The sequence below is a fragment of the Ambystoma mexicanum genome, chromosome 10 (assembly GCF_040938575.1).
Source record: "Ambystoma mexicanum isolate Mex_15411 chromosome 10, UKY_AmexF1_1, whole genome shotgun sequence".
NCBI classification, from domain to species: domain Eukaryota; kingdom Metazoa; phylum Chordata; class Amphibia; order Caudata; family Ambystomatidae; genus Ambystoma; species Ambystoma mexicanum.
Window position 1 is genome coordinate 1,170,477,442 of NC_090932.1, and position 15,224 is coordinate 1,170,492,665.

The 15,224-nt window shown below is 45.4% G+C and overlaps 1 protein-coding gene across 3 annotated transcripts in view; it reads right to left on the reverse strand.

The window, feature by feature from the left end:
* LOC138492131 (uro-adherence factor A-like) overlaps nt 1–15,224 on the reverse strand; it is a 1,977,591-nt gene that overhangs the window by 619,755 nt on the left and 1,342,612 nt on the right. For all 3 annotated transcript variants that reach the window (XM_069619116.1, XM_069619117.1, XM_069619115.1), the window contains one exon: nt 12,033–12,140. In XM_069619116.1, coding sequence (XP_069475217.1) covers nt 12,033–12,140 — 108 coding nt within the window. The remainder of the gene's footprint in view (nt 1–12,032; nt 12,141–15,224) is intronic.

The window sequence follows — 15,224 nt, forward strand, 5'->3', positions numbered from 1 at the left end:
AGTCTTTAGGGCCCACTGAAGGGATCTCATCCTCAAGCGTGCCTCTGGCACCAGAAAGATGCAGGATGCCATGAGGCAGAGCAACCTTAAAAATTCGTAAGCCTGGAGATTTTGGGCATTTTGGAATTTGGAAACCATCTGAAGAATGTCTTGAGCCCTCGACTTGGGAAGCAAGCTTTTTCCCAAGGACGTGTCTAATACAGCTCCTATGTAAGGGTAACTATCTTGAACTTGTCCTTTCTGAGGAACTTGTTCAAGTTTCTTAAGTCCAAGATGGGTCTCAGTCCTCCGTCCTTTTTGGGGAACAAAAAATACGGGGAGTACCATCCCTTGTTCCTCTCCGCTGCAGGGACCTGTTCTACAGCACCTTTCTCCAGCAGGGTTAAAACATCCTGCTGTAGGAGCGGGTTTGAAGACTTCAACGGGTGTCTCCCTGGTGGATTGCTTTGAGGTTGTGTTAGAAAAGGAAGGCAGTAACCTTGGGCTATTATTTCTAGAGCCCAAACATCTGAAGTAATGGCTCGCCATTCTTGCAGATGCTGTGACAGCCTGCCCCCTACAGGTGTTTTGTGATGCAAGTCCTCAAAGAGGTTTTGTGGCGGATGTTGCAGCCACTGATGGCAGAGAGGCTGCAGCTGGAGCTGGTATAGCACGTTTTCCTCGTTCACTACGAGTGGCCTTTTTCTGGCCCCTTTGACTGGCCATTCCTCTCACCTTTCCATATGAGTTTGAGGTGTAGTAACGATAGGATCGTCCCCTCCATGACTGTCCTTGCACACGAAAAGGCTGAGGTTGCAATAATAGCAGCTCCTAAAGATTTGGCAGCTGCTTTTGAGGTCTGCAACCTCTCAAGGCTCTCGTCAGCCTTGTTGCCAAAAAGGTGAGATCCGTCAAAAGGCATGTTCAGAAGGCGATTCTGTACGTCGGGTGCGAAACCTGACTTCCGTAACCACGCAAATCTGCGCATTACTGTGCTAGTGCCCATGGACCTGCTTACACTATCTGCAGTGTCCAATCCAGATTGAAGGGATTCCTGCATAGCTTCCTTTCCATCTCTAACGATGGCTAGGAACCCTTCCCTTTCTTCCCCTTGTGGTATGTGCTCTGCGCCATTGTAATGCACTCCCAAAGAGTGTACAAAAATGTTGCCAAGGCACATGTGGAGTTGGCAGATTTTAATGCCATGCTACCGGCTGAAAATACCTTCCGTGCCCAACCATCCACACGCTTATCGTCCCTGTCTGGAGGGATAGACGGGTATGCAAGTTTGTTAGAAGCTGTGGCTGCCTGTATGACCAGACTCTTGGGAGTTGGGTGTTTGGACAGATAGCCGCGGTCGCTACTGGCCGGGCGGTATTTTGAGGTGAGGGATTTATTTACCGGAGGAATAGAATCCGGAGTTTCCCAATTCTTGGCCACCCTATTTTGCAGGGCTACATGAAAGGGTAGTTCTGGATCTTCGGTGGGACCATGGTCCAATATATCTGTTAAATCATCCTGGACGAATTGGGCTGATGGTTTAGCCCATCCTAAGTAATCTACTACCTTTGTCATTAATTAACGGTATGATGGACTGGCATGCTCTCCTGGTTCTGGTCTGCCAAAGTCGTTTTCAGGAGATGTGTCAATGCCACTTGCATTGTGTAATGATTCCACCAAGTCCCTCATTCTGCTTTCTTCTGAAATCAAGCATTCTGGGACATTTGGGGTGCCATATTCCAGCCCAAAAGGTACATTTTCCTCATCTGATCTCTCCTGTTCCTCGAAAATTGAGGTCAGAGATCTGAAAAACACCTTTCTGGGGAGAGGCTTGCAAACCTTCTCTGGGAGAGGAGGAGGAGGAAGAGGTCTAGTACCTGGCTCTGAGGACAATACAGGTTTTGTAACCTTATCCTTCTCTTTTTCTGGCTTCCCTGGCTTGGCTGGAGCCTTTGGCGCCGAGGGTTTCGGCGTCGACATCGATAACGGCATCGACGGCGTCAACAACATCGTGGTTGTCGACAGGGTCTGCTTCGAGGGCGTCGAGGCGACCTTCGAAGATTTTCCCTTCGAGGTATGATGGGTCTCGGACGGCGTCGATGACCTCGAGCGGTCGACTCGACTCAAGCGTTTTTCACTCGGCGTCCTGGAAGGTTCCCTATCCTTCCTTTTTCGATAATCCGGGCTCGAGGGCGCGCGTGTCTCGGAGCGATGACGCTCCCGGCCGGCTTCCGAAGAAGGCGCGGGCCGAGGCTTTGCTTTTTCAAACACCTCCATCATTTTGACTCTGAATACTTCCCACTCTTCGGTAGACAAATGTTTCGTCGGTCATTTCATCTTTTTTGGAGACTCGTCTGACGACGAGGTGGAGGGAGACCTGTGGCGTTGTTTCTTCGATCTTTTTGACAAAGACGACGAGCGATGGGAATCGCTACGGGACCTTGATCGATGCCTTTCGCGTCAAGGAGAATTCTCCTCATGGGATCTCGACGCTAGAGGTTTTTCGATCGGTTTTTTGACCTACCTGTAGCTTTCCTCTCCTCTCTCGCAAGGCCTTCCGCGTCATCGCCTGACACTTCATACAGGCCTCGATGTCGTGGCCTTCTCTGAGGCACCACAAACACTCTCGATGCGGGTCCGTGATCGACATTTTTGACCACCACGATTTGCACTTTTTGAATTCCGATTTCGGGGTTGTGGTTGGCGTCGATGACGAGGACATATTTCGTTATTATATATTCTCACAGAACTCGAGGAGCGCCGAATGTCCGAAGCAACGTATACTGCGGAAAAACGGAACTGAGGCCAACGGGCGCATCGCGTGCTACTTATACACCCGATGACGTCACCCTCGACAGAGGCATTCGAGGGACCATCAACTCGACGACATCGACGCACGGCGCCCTCTGCCGGAAAAATTTCCGAAGAGCAGCAAAGCTGGATGGAATACATCTAAGATGAGGAATACGTTGGAGGACACAATCCACTCGAAAGGCAATGCCTCCAAGAACTAGCCTGCATAGCAGGTTATATCAGCAATCTGCCAAAGCTTTTATCGTACCATGCATGCTTATTTCCTATTAGATAGAATAATATACTAAGGGAGTTGGATAGGCTTTCATGTCATATCCCCATTCTAGCACCACGCTTGAAAAGGCATCTGACAATGGGATTTCAGGCAAGGAAAGGGGGTCAAATGGGAGGCATATTCCAGCCTTATTATTAGTTACTACCACCCAGCTAGTCTCCCCTTTACCACTCCTCCAAATCAGTAGACTGCAGGATTTGAACACTACAAAAATAAAGTCTACAATAAAGGACAAGAATTGCCAATTGGCCTTATTTCATACTTAACAATATTTGCTTTTTGTCCTAGCTCTTTAGTCAAATGTGCCTTGTTTTAAACTACAATACCTTTATTAACTTAAAAAGGCAGACATTGTTAATACAAATGTATAAAAGTTATTGAACATGTTTTCTAACTGTTCCCAATCAATAATCAAATAATGTACATAGCTTTTTATTCATTGTTTCACCTGAATAATTTGCATTTTCTTATCATTTCAGTTATTTGATTTTTGCAGGGAATGCATGTAAATTGCATTTAAAATAATCACAAAGGTGCACCAAATTTCAGACAAATGTTTTTAATTGTGCAATTGTTGAACACAAAGAAATACCCTGATGCATTTGAAAGGGTTTTAATGACTTAAAGGCAGGAACAACGTTCTTTCTACACACATTTAGGCTTATTACAGCAAAAGTGACACTGCAGTTTAATATAAGAAGTTTTAAGGTTTCTAACGAAGAAACCTCATCACAAAGTCTGCAGTGCTGATCATAAAGTGCAATATTCCTGATGGGGCCCTATCTCTCAAGAGTACCCAATAAGTTAAATCTAAAACGCATACAGATGTAGCGATATATTGCTCTAGGCAATGAGCAGATATTAAGGCACAGTTGTCTTTGAATAGTGCAATGTTCCATATTCCGTAAGGAGTTCATATTTACCAATAGTCTCTTGATCCTGGCTCGTTGCTAATATGCCAGCTTTCCCTTTAAACTTAACAGGATTAGTTAAGAGATCATCGTTAAGGGAAGATGACATGGATTCACAATTTTTATGAATACATTTAAAAGTACAGATTGGCTTGAATACATCAAAATATTCAAATCGGCGAATACAGAATTGGATGGAGGGTCTCCAATCTTTGCATATAATTAAAATTTATTCCAAGAGATAAAAACCTCCAGGGTTGAAAATGCAATTCCTGTCAGATCAGTACCAGTGGTAGGGAGCCAGGAAAACCCAGTCATTTCTTCCACAGATAACCTTATAACATTTCTAGGGCCTTCAAACCCACTTTATACAATTCCAGACCATGCAATAGGAAAGTTAAAACTTTACCCACATAAAACCATAATCAGGGTTTAGTCCCTGTCTCCCGGCCCTGGTCCTTGCAAGGGTGTACTCTTCCCTTCCCCGGAGAAGGGACAGTTGCCATCAATACCACCCCCCTCATACCCCAACCTGCTGTGTAGGGAGGGGTGCTGCAACTGCTAAAATAAAATCGCTGTTAACAGGAGATGGGCTACACCATGAGTTCTTTAACCACTAAGGGACACAGACACCAGAGTGCATTTTTATAGGGATCCCAACAGGGACCCCTCTTTTATTAGTTAAACAGTCATTTCTTTACTTTTCTCCCTAAGAGTCCCCTGGTGTGAGCTACAGCTGAATGTGGCTCGCTACGACAGCTCACCCTGCCTTAGAGGGGTCTCGGGGACCCTGAGGGTGAGTCTGCCGCAAGAAACACCTGACCTAACCTCAGGTACCACCCACATAGAGTGTGAGGTGAGAGGGTGGCCTCTGTGGGTGGTTCCAACATGCTAGGCGGCTTCAGGCAAGCCGCCACACCATCCCGCTATCTCATGCCATGGTACCTCCCCTTTACCCCATTCTTAAACTAATGGCCAGCTAAACATTCTACCCACCTTAAGAGTTAACCTACTTAACATTCCCCTTAATAACCCAACTTTCCACTTCTCCCTACTTAACATTTACCCTACATAGCATTAATTAAATAAATATATACACAACTACTCATACATATTTACATAGACTTACAACATATATACAACATAAAATACTATGTTACAATGGGGTGACTGCAGTGCCTTGAGGTCTGTCCATGGCACTGGCTCTGGGGGAAGGTGCACGGCTGTAAAGTGCTGATTGCAGGCTGGGGGCCTGTTCCCCGATGTTGCTGGATGAGTGGATGGGCTTGGTCCCCTCTGGATGGGGCGTGGCTCCCTCTGGATGCTTCAGGGTGGCCCCCTCTGGATTCTTCAGGGTAGCCGCATCCATGACATGGGGCCACCCACTCTCACTGTACTTACCTGCACTCCTGTTACTCCTGGGCGGTTCCCTGTGCAAGTGGGGGTCTGCCCACATTTCACCACCTCACTCGTGGTGTGTATAATATTCTGGCCGACATCACCGGCGCAAACCGCAGCATGTTTTATTTATAATGTGTGGGCCCTGTTGCCTGGGAGACTCGCCCGACATCACTGCCAAGCGCTGTGCGCCATTTTTGATTTTTGGTGGTGTAACCGTTGCTATGGGAACGTTGCCACACTTGATCTTCAGGCCCATCCCCTCAGCAATGCGTCACGAGATGCAGGGGGCGGGCCACTCTCCTTTACTCAAGCCATTCCACTGGGCAGCACAGGGCTTTCTTCACCTGGGCAGCTCAATGGAGCAGCCCCAGACTTCACGCCTCCTCTCTTCACCTGGGTTGGCCACCGAGGGCAACCCAGGACTTATTTCTTCACCACTCCACCCTGTGGGGTGGAGCGGGCTTCCGCTGTACCACTCTGATTCCTCTCCCAGGCTGCTTCTGGCATACGCAGGCCGGGAGGACTTTAATGATAACAGGCCTGCCTCACTGGCCACGAGGCGGGCCGTTGGGGGCAAGGCCAGACAGCCCAGACATGGCCGACCCCCACATGCGGTCCTGGCCTGGGCTGTTCTTAACTGGCCCAGGAAGCCACTGCTATGCTGCCTGGGCCACAAATGTCTCTGGGCCCGTCCATTCTGCCCCAAGGGCGTGCCGACCAGCGCCACAGCCCAGAGGTGGCCAAGCTGCCCCTGGCGTAGCAGCTCAGCTCCCCTGAAAACTGTCTCTGGAGGGCTCCCTAATGCGCCGGTAGGCGCTGGTAGATGCATGTAGGCCCCAGGGGGCCACTCGAGGCACCGCCTCCTCACAAGTTAGTTTCCTTTTCTTTCTCACTCAAAACTGTCTTAACTATCTTTTCTTTTCTTTTTATCCTCATGATTCTGCTCTCCCCTGCCCGGCCCATTCTTGGGCAGGGATCTTTTCTATTGTTCCTTTCTTTTTCTTTTCTCCTGACATTCCATCCAACCGCATAGTGGGCTGGATGGTTTTTCCCAAACAAAGATACACACATAGAACACATGAATAAAACCCACACTACACGTTTTAAATAAACCTGTATTACCCTAGTGTCGGTATCTTTCTTTCTGGGTGTCCCTCAGAGGTCAAACATGTAGCTGCACTAGCCGGGCCCCGTGGGGCCACAGGCTACATTAGTAACATAGATAATTTGCAATATCTGGAGTGTATCCTACGCGTTTGGACCAGGCAAGGCATTAACTTTGGTACAATTGTATACAGATCCACTAGATCACTTTTCACACAGACGTTATACCCAAGTACTTTAAGGAGGCAACTTCAACAAGCCTTGCCCCCTTTATTGACCAATTGAACTGTTTAGGTTTGGCCCTATGACCAGATATAGTCATAATCACTGATTTACATTTTAGATTATTATCATGTAGATATAGCTAGAAGCTGTTTAAAAGTCGAAGAAAGAAGGCCAATCTGGTTCCCGTCTAACAAAATTATATCATCTGCAAACAACAAACTCAGAATATGTAGATGTCCCAGTTTAGGCGCATAAGAATTTACCACAATTAGATGATCCATTGAGTCAGAGATCTATAGATTAAAAAGTGCTGGGGCAAGGGCACAGCCTTACCTTAGCCCAACAAAAGTATCCAAGTGAGTACTCCTAGATCCCGCTGCATTGAGTCTTACTTGAATTGTTGTCTCCGTATGTAGCCGAATTAACATATTTAGAGGGCCCCCAGGCCTCCCCCAGGTATATAACTTGTTCCACAATCTTGTGTGATCGACAAAGTCGAAAGCACAAGACAGGCCCACTGAGGCCATATTAAGATTATAATATGAATATGGGTAGAACACCTTCAAAGGTGTGTCAGTTCAAATCCTGCTCCAAACCCTATGTCAGGAGAACAAATAAGATGTCTGACAGAGAAGACAGAGCTATCTGTTATGGTGAAACAGTGGTCTAATGAGGAGCCACTTTAGTAGTGCCCACAGATTTCCATTAACATGATTATTTTATTTCTGAACAAGATTTTTTTTCTTGGAACAAGAAACGCAGTATTCGAAAGAGACACATGTCCCTATGGAGGTGGTAGAAGAGGTTGTAAATTCTTCTATGGCTGAATTTGGGGATTCAGGGTACAGCATATCTCAATACAGCTAGGGATAGGACAGTTCACCAACATCATCAAGCTCATGTTGTCGGATTGCAATCCATGATACATTCCTTTAAGCTGGAAACACCAAGTTTCCTTCATCGGATGAATTCTCCAATTCCTCAAACCATCAAGTGAGAACAAGCTGGAAACACCAAGTTTCCTTCATCAGATGAATTCTCCAATTCCTCAAACCATCAATTGAGAACCCTGTGTACATCACACAGTGGACTTTACCAAGTTTCTAAATTACACATTGTAAATGGTGAAGTGCCCCAGTTTTATTACCAGTCTTGGGAAGGTTGACTATGTTGTTTCATATCCATACTTAGGTTTAGAAATGAAAATCAGTAGAACATACTCTTGCATATTGGCTATTAAGAAGGCCAAGGCTCAAGGCATGAGCCAAATGATTGGCAATTTTGCAAGAAACACAGCTGGGTTCTCTCTGGAGGGGATAATTACCCTATACAGCCAATGCTTTTGCCCCATGTTTCTGTATGGGTTGGAGGCACTGGCCATGGGGGACTTGCACTGGCTGGATCTGAGTTAGGGTTCCTTCTGGAAGCGTATACTGGGGCTGAGCCCTTCCGCTACAATTGAATACCCCCGACTGGAGTTGGTGCTGGTTTCGCTTAAGGGCCAGATGCTTACCAGACAGAGATTATTGCACCTGTAAATACTGACAGGATTATCTCTGTCACTACCTTCGTCACTTAGCTCCGATAGATTTCCTTCTTCCTCACCTGATTTGCTGGAGAGTTGTCTAGAGTCCTTATCCCCTCTTCTTCTGCGTGAGGCCTGCTTTATTCTGAAGAGGTAAGGTCTCCCTCGGAGGGAAGCCACTATGCCTGCCTGAGTGAAGTGGGCAGGAAAGTGGCCCCTACCCCCGAGGAAGCCAACAAGAGGAAAAAAGCCCACTCCGGCTAAAAAAAAACTCTTGAGAGAGGGAAGTCCGGTGTCTTGACGTAACGCGGATATACAGATGGTAGCTCCGGTGAGAAGTGATAAGGAAGTATCCCGTCTCCGGGAGATCCGTGAGAAGTCTCCCAATGCTGATAAAGGTGGATACATCCGGAGGGAGGACCACATCAGGTTTCAGAGGACAAGAAGAAAGTGCCCCGAGAGGCAGGAGGAAAGCAGACAGCAAGAGGCCGGAGGTAGCCGACGCGACCAGGAAATGTAGTGGGTGTCTCTGAGCAAAGAGCACAAGAAAGGGGCTCCACGAGGTGAGAGCACGCAACAGGTAAACAACAACGCAAAGCTCCGGGAAGCAAGCTAGCCATGTGAGAACAGCGGTCAGAGGAAATCCATAGAGAAAGCAGTTGACTAGGGACTCAAGTGCAGCAAAGAGAGAAAACTTAGCGTCTTATCCAAAGGAAAGTCCGGAGTTGCAGCACGCCAACTGCCGGGCGTCACCTGACTAAGGCAGCCTGGCGGCGGCCATCTTGGAATAGACTAGAGCGCTGCCGAAAGGACGGCATTGAACGTGACGGCACTGTTCAATGGCACTGTTCAATGGCGCCGTGGCTTCCACCAGGTCCACAGGCGCCACCCTAGGGAGCGCGTGACAAATCCATACTAAGCCGAAATGTCGGCTACTCTCGCTGCTGGGGACTGAGGAGAATTTGTGCTACAGCCGTAGGGAAGAGAGGTTTGACCTATTCATTGCTAATCTATATAAGAGCATTGGATGGCGCCCCGACTTTAATAGAAGAACCAGGTACGTTGTTTGAAAACATATCTTCAAACGTAAAGTGAAGAAGTGGGATTGGATTAACAACTATGCCCATCTGGCTACACTTTGTACCTATTCTTACGTCTCAGGGGTTGTGCACAGATTTCTCCAACCTCTGAGACAGTGTCCAAACCCGGCAGTGCAGAGTTTTCGACTGAGGCTACGTATAAATCAGCTGCCATTGTATGTTTTTCATGGTGCTCATTTCGGGATCCCATTCAAGGACAGGTGCTGTCGTATATGTATATTGCCTGGAAAATTGGAGACGGCAAAGCATCTTTTCACTGAATGTGCAGCGCTGGGCAATGAATACATGACCATCTTGGGCAGTATGGTACATAGCTATGAGTCGATAAGGGAAGACACATATTGGAACTACTGCCTCAACACCAAGACTGAAAGTGTACATATTGCTCTCTACCGGTTATGGTGTATTATCAAAAACGCCGGACTAATTGCAATTGATTTGATTTTACGGGGTGGCTCTCATGAACTATCTCTGGTCTATTTTATGGTAATTTATATGATCTTTGTGGGCTATTTACTGTTTTATATTTTCAATGTATGTACATTAGGCAATAGGGAATGGAATGTATACTTAAGATGATTGATTTTAGTTTATTTTAAATGATTCGCAGACACACTTGCTGCGAGATTTTATATGTCACATTATGATTGAATAGGTATGGCTAGCACAAAACAAAGCAAGATGTAAAAAATGACGTATCCTGTGCATAGTTTGATTGAATGTTTTCAGATTTTAGGTTTCTGTGATTTAGTAATTTGATTTGATTAGTAAATTGTGATTTGTAATTTTGTAAATGTTCTTTTGGAACTGAATACAAATAAATAAAAATAAAATAAAAATTAATTACACATTGAGTGAGGAGTGTTAAAGAAAAGGGTTTATCCAGGTTACATTACCTATTGAATAATCCCTAGTTCCTGCACTTTGAGACTTTACTGTCATCATTGGGTATGTTCCCTAAGTGGTCTTATTCTGATCCCTTCAGGCTCTGCATATGATTCCATAAAATTGTATTTTGTTTGCAAGATAGGTTTGATTTGGTTGCGCTTGTCGGTTTCTTTTACAAACTCAACCAGAAGGAATTTAAGATTGTTGTTTTTCCTGTAAAACATTGATTTAGTGAAGATGTTTACTTCTAAGCAATTGAGGAGCATTCTCTGTTTCATCCCAGTCTGGTCTTCTAAAACCTCTTTGGACTAAGTTGCTTTGTGTGGTGTCCCATTAGAGCCTGGAACATGTCCCTTAAGTTTGTGTTCTTGGTTGCTCTCACCATGGTGCATTGTTTTGTGCAGTTGCTCCCTGTTGTTTATGGAGCCATATTTGAGATTTCTGACAGAAGGTTGGGTAGCTAGGACACCTTCTTTCATTCAAAAGATTATATATGATTCTCATTTCCATTTTATATAATTATGCCAGATTCTTCTGCTGTTGATTGGTGGCAATCTCTGGATGTGATGTTAGTAAGCAGTTATTAGTTATTTAGCTGGAGCTACTTCTTTTCATCTGTCACATGTGCTACTTATGCAATTGTTGCCCTAGTCACAAGGTAAAGTGTGTTGTCTACAGGCATTAAATAAAGCTTACTTTGCAGTTCCACGTTTTCTAATAGAAACAGAGTAGGACAGGATTGGATCAAATACACATGAGTTTATGAAAGGTACAAAAGGTGGGAGGGCTTTAGGTAATTCCTGCTACATGCATTGCTGTGTGTTCCAAGGGATTATTTTGGCTGCCATCCACTAGATGTGCAGATTGTAAAGAAATCATCTACTGTAACAGAGTAGGTGGCTTGGGCAGGTGATTGTCTGGGTTTACCAATTGAGCACCACAGTACCCTCTAGATTCAAAGCAGATTCGCCATGAGAATGGCAACGGGGACAAACATGAAGAGCAATCCATGCCTTGCACATTATAAACTACTGATGGAATGAATTCTGTATTTGGCAATGATGCTCTTATGCTGAGCTCTTTTTTATGCCTATTTCCTTGTTAACCACTGAATGGGACTGTTTCAGTATTTGCTTCTGGGTTGTGTTTTCAGGTGACCAATGGCTTGGAACTAACTTTATGGCATATCCCCACCAGATAAGGACTGCGACCAGGAAGGACAAAACATTAATTCCCAGATTACATACTGATGATCATTATTATTCCTATTCTTCCTCATCATAGAATTCCCACTTATGTTGGGTCTTTGAGCTCCTTTGCTAGACAACACATTAATTATGGGAGGAGTGGAATGCCTTAATTATGTTATGCTACGGGAAGTGGTCATTTTTTAAAATGTGATTTAAAGGAAAATAGAATGCTTCCTCTCCCTCACAAGATAAGCACTGTAATAAAGGAAGACTAGGATTCAGTCTAATGAATGTTACCGGTACATATTTCAGTCATTCCTAACTAAAAACGTAATTCTAAAAAAAGTTACATTTCTTCTGTTTTTCGGTAAAGTACACTTTTATATTTTGCTCCATCACAGCCAATGGGGGCAAAATAACCCTTTCCCACAAATTACCAATCCATATATCTTTTTAAATTCATCGAAATAGTTATACATCTTTATGAAACACCATTTGCAGGGGGGTGAGGGGAGCGGTTCAAACCTTGCCAAAAAATAACAATATATATAAAATCTCTGATTGCAGAATTGCTACAAATTCGAAGCTATGTCCAATGTGGATAATATAGAAGGAGAGTACCTGGCTTCTATCATATGGTGATAGGCAGTAGGAGCAGATATTCCCCTTGGGGCGACCATCCCTTGAATATCTCTTGCTATTCCTCCTGGTGATTTCATCGTCACTCAACTGCAGAACAGCAACAAACATAGCATTTAGGGTTACAGTTGTGTATATAGCATACATTTAGAGAGGCACAATTTTATATATCCGTGACTGTGGTGTATGTTACTGATCATATAGTAAACACAGTAAATGTCCTCACTGAATACCGAATGTGGCATATGTTAGACTCCAGGCAGGAACATTCTTGGATTGAATTACTGTTATAATTAGTTGTCAGGGTACTTATAACGGATACTCAGGTAGCCAGCTGTGATCTTCAGGTTACCTTAATCAGGTTTCATCAAAAGGAGATAGGAAGTACAGTACTAGGGAAGACCACTGGCATTACCAACTGCCCTGGGTGGAATCTCATACCCTCAGCATTCCAGTCAGTCAGACTCCAGGCATTCCATTCATGACCTCACACCAGCAGACACACAGCATGCATTCAGGAAGGGGTAAAGCAGGGAATAAACATATAATAGGAATACCATTTCAAACACCCCCTTCCGTCCACCTAACCAGACACGCAACACAACACACCTCCCTTCCTTTCACACAACAGACACATACCTCAAAACATGCGCTCAACCCAATACCAAATATAAAGAATGGTTACTCAAACAGGTGTAACTAACCCACTGGCAGAAGGACCACACCAACACAACTACCACCCCAAACCAACAAAACAAGACCAAACACCTTCCGCTCATCACTGCCACCGGGGAGCCTCAAACTTGCCACATTTGAGCACTGCCTGCCCCTCTGTGCGACCAAACACACAAGCAGAAACCCTTAAAAAAACACTGACCACCTTTTATCCACCACTGCCACTGATAGATCTTGGAGCTGCCACCCCCAAGCACAAACGGTCCCTATATGGACTGGAACGTAGTCCCACTACACCAAAACGAGAAATCTAACTAACTTCAAGATACAACCAATCCATGAAGATTTGACAGGACCAGGATCTCCTGTCTCGTTGTGATGAAACCTGATTAAAGAAACAATTGGCGAAAAGCTGGTCTTGGTGAGGACCTTGGAGAACCCAGGAGAAGACAAGTTACTGCGTGAATGAGAGCCAGGCAGAGGAAAAAGGAGACTGCTGCGGGGTGCGCAGAGCAGGAAGCAGAGAGACCAAAGGAAAGGAGAGGGAGCCCACTGCCCCCCACGCTGAGTCCCACTATCCAGGTGGAAGTAAAGGTGCCAGAGACAGTAAAGGTGCCAGAGACGGAACACGTTACTTACCTGTAACTGTTGTTCTCCAGCATGGGTCTGGCATGGATTCACATGCTCATGAATATTCCCCATCGTCAGGCTGCGAATCCTCGGTAAAGAAAAAATCAGTATCAGTTTCGTTTCTGATCTGTCTTTCTTAGTAGTAACCAATCACTGATCTCTGGGTCATACTGCCCCCAGCCAATGACTGCCCTCTCCCTAAGCCCCGCCTCTGGCAGCCATCCTCAGATTTGGTAGCACGCCAAGTGGCAGTATGACCAAGTGGTGAGCCGCAGAGGGGTAGTTGGGAGGGTTCGCATGTGAATCCATGCCAGACCCATGTTGGAGAACAACAGTTACAGGTAAGTAACTTGTTCCTTCTCCAGCATGGGGTCTGGCATGGATTCACATGCTCATGAATAAAAGAATACATAGCAGTCTACACATGCACAACCACGCGAGGTGGCAACAGGCTCAACATTAAGCAATACAACAACTCAACATTAAGCATCTCTTACCTCCTCACCAGGCTCACCTTAAAGGCATGGTCTAGTAAACATTTTTATTGTCCCTACGGGTCGGCCATGTTTTTTTAAGCCTAAGTGGCTCAATTTTAGAAAAGTTTCCTATGGACCTTACCCGAGTTTTCGTCCATTAAACGCATGCGAAAACAAGCACCAGGGAGCCGCCATTTTCTGATAATCCTATCTTTTCCCCGATCGCCCTGGCTGACCTGCTTTTGCGGCACTAAATCAATTCCCCCGCCCCTGAGCCTGACATTATCAAAACATTCATATTCCCCGCCTCTCCCCGTGACGTTACTGTGCTGCGTAGGCAAACGCGCCCAGTCGTCTTCTGCGCAACTCCACACAGAACCCGGAAACCAACACAGATCAACTCACAACACAGCGCGCCACAATTCGGAATATGAAACTGTACTTTAAAATGAAACAGCAACACAGTACATTTGGTAAAGTACATTTATTTGACATTAAATGTTTAGAGAATATTCAGCAATTGACATATGAACTCCGGAAGCCATTTATTTTCTTTTATCTGTATCCGCAATAACTGTTCCGTTTCATCTTGAGTCACACGCTGTTCCTTTATGGTACACAGGGTGTTCATTTTCGTAAAAAGAATCACTTTGGAAGCACAGTGAACCGCAAGGCTGTTCCATCAACTAGGCACTAGTCCAGCCTAAAGGTTGATATGTTGCTTCTAGCCACTAGTACAGCGTAAGGGAATGTGGGCCCTTGGCGATCGTCCCATAATATGGTGATCGTGCTCCAGTTGTTGACACGAAGCTGCAGGTGTCTGCTGAAGAATCCATCCGCCGGTGTCTCAAACAGATGGCAGTGGCAGAAAGGGATCAAATACCTGTTATGAAAACAAAAAAATGATAATTAGTCTTGCTAGCCGAACTTCATTAATATTACTCATTTTATTTATTACGACCGATCAGAAACTATTTGCTTGCAAGGATAGTTCAATGGAGTATGTTTGTCTCTAAAATCAATGCGAAAAGTAACGAGATAAATCGAGGCCAACACACAATGATAAACGACAGTCTACATGCGTGAGGAATGATATGATATATGATATGGCATTTGTAACGCGCCTATACTCAAGTGTTTCTAGGCGTGACGAGGCAGGTGAGGAACAAGGGCAGACAGACAACGATCCTACTAGGCCAGGTGTCTTTCTGATCGCGCATGGGAAAGGGCTGTACATGGTTAGTTGAATACAAATTAAATAATAGGGCCAGCAGGTGGCAAGTGCAAGGTAAATGCCGGGAGAAGGGGCTGAAGGATACAGAGACAGTCCCGTAGTGCAGGTAGGCAGTGCAGGGAAAAGTGGCTGGGCCAAGGACCGAGATCGGTGAGACCA